At 48.3% G+C, this 3,716-nt stretch overlaps 1 protein-coding gene across 1 annotated transcript in view; it reads right to left on the reverse strand.

Annotated features, from left to right (window-relative positions):
• Positions 1-1,540, reverse strand: part of LOC102679532 (homeobox protein Hox-B4-like) — a 10,693-nt gene extending 9,153 nt beyond the window's left edge. The window contains exon 1 of the mRNA XM_031508652.1: positions 1,064-1,540. Within this exon, the coding sequence (XP_031364512.1) occupies positions 1,064-1,504 (441 nt within the window). The 5' untranslated portion in view covers positions 1,505-1,540. The remainder of the gene's footprint in view (positions 1-1,063) is intronic.
• Positions 1,541-3,716: the final 2,176 nt, after the last annotated feature.

A 3,716-nucleotide genomic window follows, 5' to 3' on the forward strand; every position in this document is an offset into this window, starting at 1 on the left:
TGATGATATCCACCGCCGGCGGATGGATTCATCAGGAACGAGCTCATTTTTATCACGACCGTTTCTCTTTCCCTTTTGACAACCACTCTCTTTTTTTTTTCTCTCCTTTTTCGAAACGTAACGCACTTTTCTTTCTTTTTTCTCTCTCTCTCTCGAATCGGTCGAGGAGAAAAGCGTTCGGGATTCTCCCTTTCTCGAGTCGAGTTAGTTTTTAATTCATAGAAGAGGAGAACACGGTGGTTCCATGTTGACGACGATATTCATCGAGTCGAGAAGCGGTAACGGAACACTGTAACAGAACCGCACTGCACTGTGGCCGACATCCCTCTCTCCGTCGGGGTGACTTTTTCGAGCGGAAGGGAAAGGGTGGCGACGCACACACACACACACACGCACGCACACACCACACACACCACACACACACACACACATATATACACACACACTCTTTGGCCAGTCTCTGGCGAAGGCGGAAAAGGGAGAGAGAAAAAGAGAGAGAGATAGAGAAAGAGAGAGAGAGAGAGCAAGGGGGAAAGGAAAAACGAGCGAAAAGAGCAAGACCACGGAGAGCAGCAGACTCCCGGTGGACAGCTGCTTATCCTCTCCTCTCCTTCCGCCACTTTTGCGATCTTCCACCAAGCTCCGCGGCCTCGTTCGCTCCTTCCCGCCCACCGGAGCCCAATTACCATACCACGTGACCGCGGCGGCGACCAATCAGAGCCGCTCCCAACCCGCGACCATGATGGATAGCGCGGCACGCATGCAACACGTGAGTGGCGCCACGGGAATCACTGCGGCAGGTGCACCAACTTCTCTCTCTTCGTGCGACGGGCCGAACACCAACAACTCTCGATTCCGCGCACTTCTTTTTTACTTTATAATAACAGAGAGTTCTCCCGATCTCCCGAACGCACAATTTCCAATCTCACTTCTTCTCTCTCCCCTCTTGATCCTCCCGCACACGGTCCTCGAAACACACTCGGGAGGAAATTGAGGGGGGAATTATAATATATTAATCCAAACGTTGGAAAAACGTTCGCACGGTTCGATCCCCGCCCCGTACCCCGTGTATGCGATCGCGTTGACGCGTATATATATATATCGAACGGATCGGAAAAATATCTCTGTTCGCACTCGGAACGACGACGAGGAGAAGAAACATCGGCCAACCCCGTCGGTTTAGCGGAGCCCCCGTCAGAAAGAGCCATGGGAAGCGAGCTCGGCCTGCCTCGGCAGAAACCCGCCTGGCAACTCCGCCAACTCTGTTCCCCGGCTCCCTTCCAGGTCGGACGAGGCCGGCTGGCTTCGAACCGCTCGCGGAGTGCCGGGGAATCCCCTCTCCTCGGCTCTTCGAGCCCCCCCCTCCTCGCGGCCGCGAGACCAACCCCTGCCACGGACAGCGTGGATCCCGTGCCCTTATGGGGCCACCACTCGAGGGTACGTAGAACGGGTATGTAGTCACTCCTACGGATCTCCTTAACCCGCCTCCATCCTCAAAATCCATCTTACGCCAGCTTGGTCAATGCTCGCCCCGATCGACCGTTTAGCCTTGTCGTGTTATTATATATATATGTATATACATATATATATGTATATATATATATCTGAGGGATGACTCGAGAGTCCGTGGGTAATTTTTCGGATTTTAGGATTTGTTTCCGCGTTGGAGGATGGAAACGGGGTTATCAACGGTTCGAATCGAGCCCATTGACGGGTAGCGACGATAATAATCGGGATACCGGTTGCGCAAGCCGGCGATCGTGTGTCGAAAGCAATGGCCGTTCTTTCACCGGGCGTGTTTATATTAGTGCTCCACAAGTGTGCACTCGGTGCACTCGGTCAAGTACGTCTACCGCGATCAGCTGCGTGGAGCAAAGCGCCGAGTCATTACACAAAGAGCACACTCACTCTGTTTTGCCTCGGTGTGCCACGACACTGTTCTCACAAGAGTTCTCGCTCCTCTTATAATATATATATACTCGATTCGCATTTTACTTTTACCTGGCTCGAGACCGTTATTATTAAGGATGGAAAATTTCCAAAATTTCTAAAGTTTCGTATTAAAGGCAAGATCGAGTGAATGCTTATACCATTTCTTCCATTGTTATTTATATATGTCTGGCTATCTATCCGAACAAGAAACGTTCGAATTATACAAAGACTATTCTCTAGGAGAGTAGAGGAAACTTGGAACGAGTTTTTCCCCTCTTTGGCCTTTCCTCCTCTTATTTCTAGTTTTCTTCTTACGGTCCACTTCTCGAGCTCGAGAACGGAACGCCACCTCGATGGGGGTTGCCGGACGGTTCCTGAAGGGTCTTGCGGATGACGTGAAACGAGGGGTGAAGAGGGTCGACGCGGACGTTGTCTTCTCGTTTTCGCGGCTCGAAACGACTCCTCCTCTTCTTCTTCTTCTTCTTCTTCTTCTTCTTCTTCCTCCCTTCCGGCGAAACACGATCAATCACTTTTCCCGGCCACGACACCCTCTCTCCTTTTACATCCCCCTCCTACACACCCCTCCAGTTCGTCAACGACGATTCTCCCCTTCTTCGTTTCCTCTTCCCCCCCTCTCCTTCCCGATGATGATGACGATTATCGCGAGAGATCGCACATGAGAGCCGTGCCACGTGTGCCAAGGGAATCAAGGGTGAGCTTTTCCTCCTCCTTCTTTTTGTGCCACTCTTCTGAAACTCGTTTGAAAAACAATGGATTTAGGGGATGAAACGCGACAAGATAATTGTGCTCACGAATAAATTATTCGCCAATTTCGAACGGTATAGGAATTTGAATTTTCCGTTTCTCTTATCTACCTACGAATCCTGGTAAACTTTGCTGCTAATCCAATGCTCAATTCTGAAAACTGGTTCCAATATCGAGCTCCATTTCCACTCCTCGTGGCAACTCGTTTCGATCGCAAAAGAGGAGGAAACGTCGATGATTTGCATCGACTCGAGAGAGAGAGAGAGAGAGAGAAAACGCTTTCCTCCCGAGTGGAAACCCGTTTCGATGGAATTTCCTCGGCCAAGTTTCGCAGCGGGCAGAGACGAGTTTCCGGCCGTGATATAATGATAAATGGGAACTCGCTAGTTTACGATTTAATATCAATCCACCCGGGCCCGGCTCCGCTTATTATCTGCCATTACGAAAGTTTTAATAACGCGATACGGGCCAGGGGTGGAGGAGGAGGGGGAGGAAGGGTGGTGGAACCGTCGCGATTTATCACTTTCATCGCTTTATTTACCGGCCTGTATTTACGCCTTTAACTTGTTGATCGTGACAAGATCGTAGATTGGCGGAAATTTTTTTTCTTTTTTTTCTAATTTGCCTCTTCTTCTAATTCTTCGATTATGGGCGGGGGTTTCGAGTATACGGACGTGGAGAATTCGTGGAGGAGTTTTGTGTATTTTAAATGTTGTGTAAGTGTTTGAATAAGGATTTTTGAAAAATATTTATCTCGCGTATCGAACGATGGATTTTACTTAAAATTTTTATTTTATTCTTCTAATTTGGCTTCTCTTTTTAATTATTCTAATTATCGATTAGTATATTGTCTATGAGAATTTTTGTAGACAATTGGCAGAGATTTGAAGAGGAAAATTTTTATTTATTTTTTTCTAATTTGCCTCTTCTTGTAATTCTTCGATTATGGGCGGGGATTTCGAGTATACGGACGTGGAGAATTCGTGGAGGAGTTTTGTGTATTTTAAATGTTGTGTAAG

Source organism: Apis dorsata, unplaced genomic scaffold (genome assembly GCF_000469605.1).
Source record: "Apis dorsata unplaced genomic scaffold, Apis dorsata 1.3 scaffold_93, whole genome shotgun sequence".
Lineage (NCBI taxonomy): Eukaryota > Metazoa > Arthropoda > Insecta > Hymenoptera > Apidae > Apis > Apis dorsata.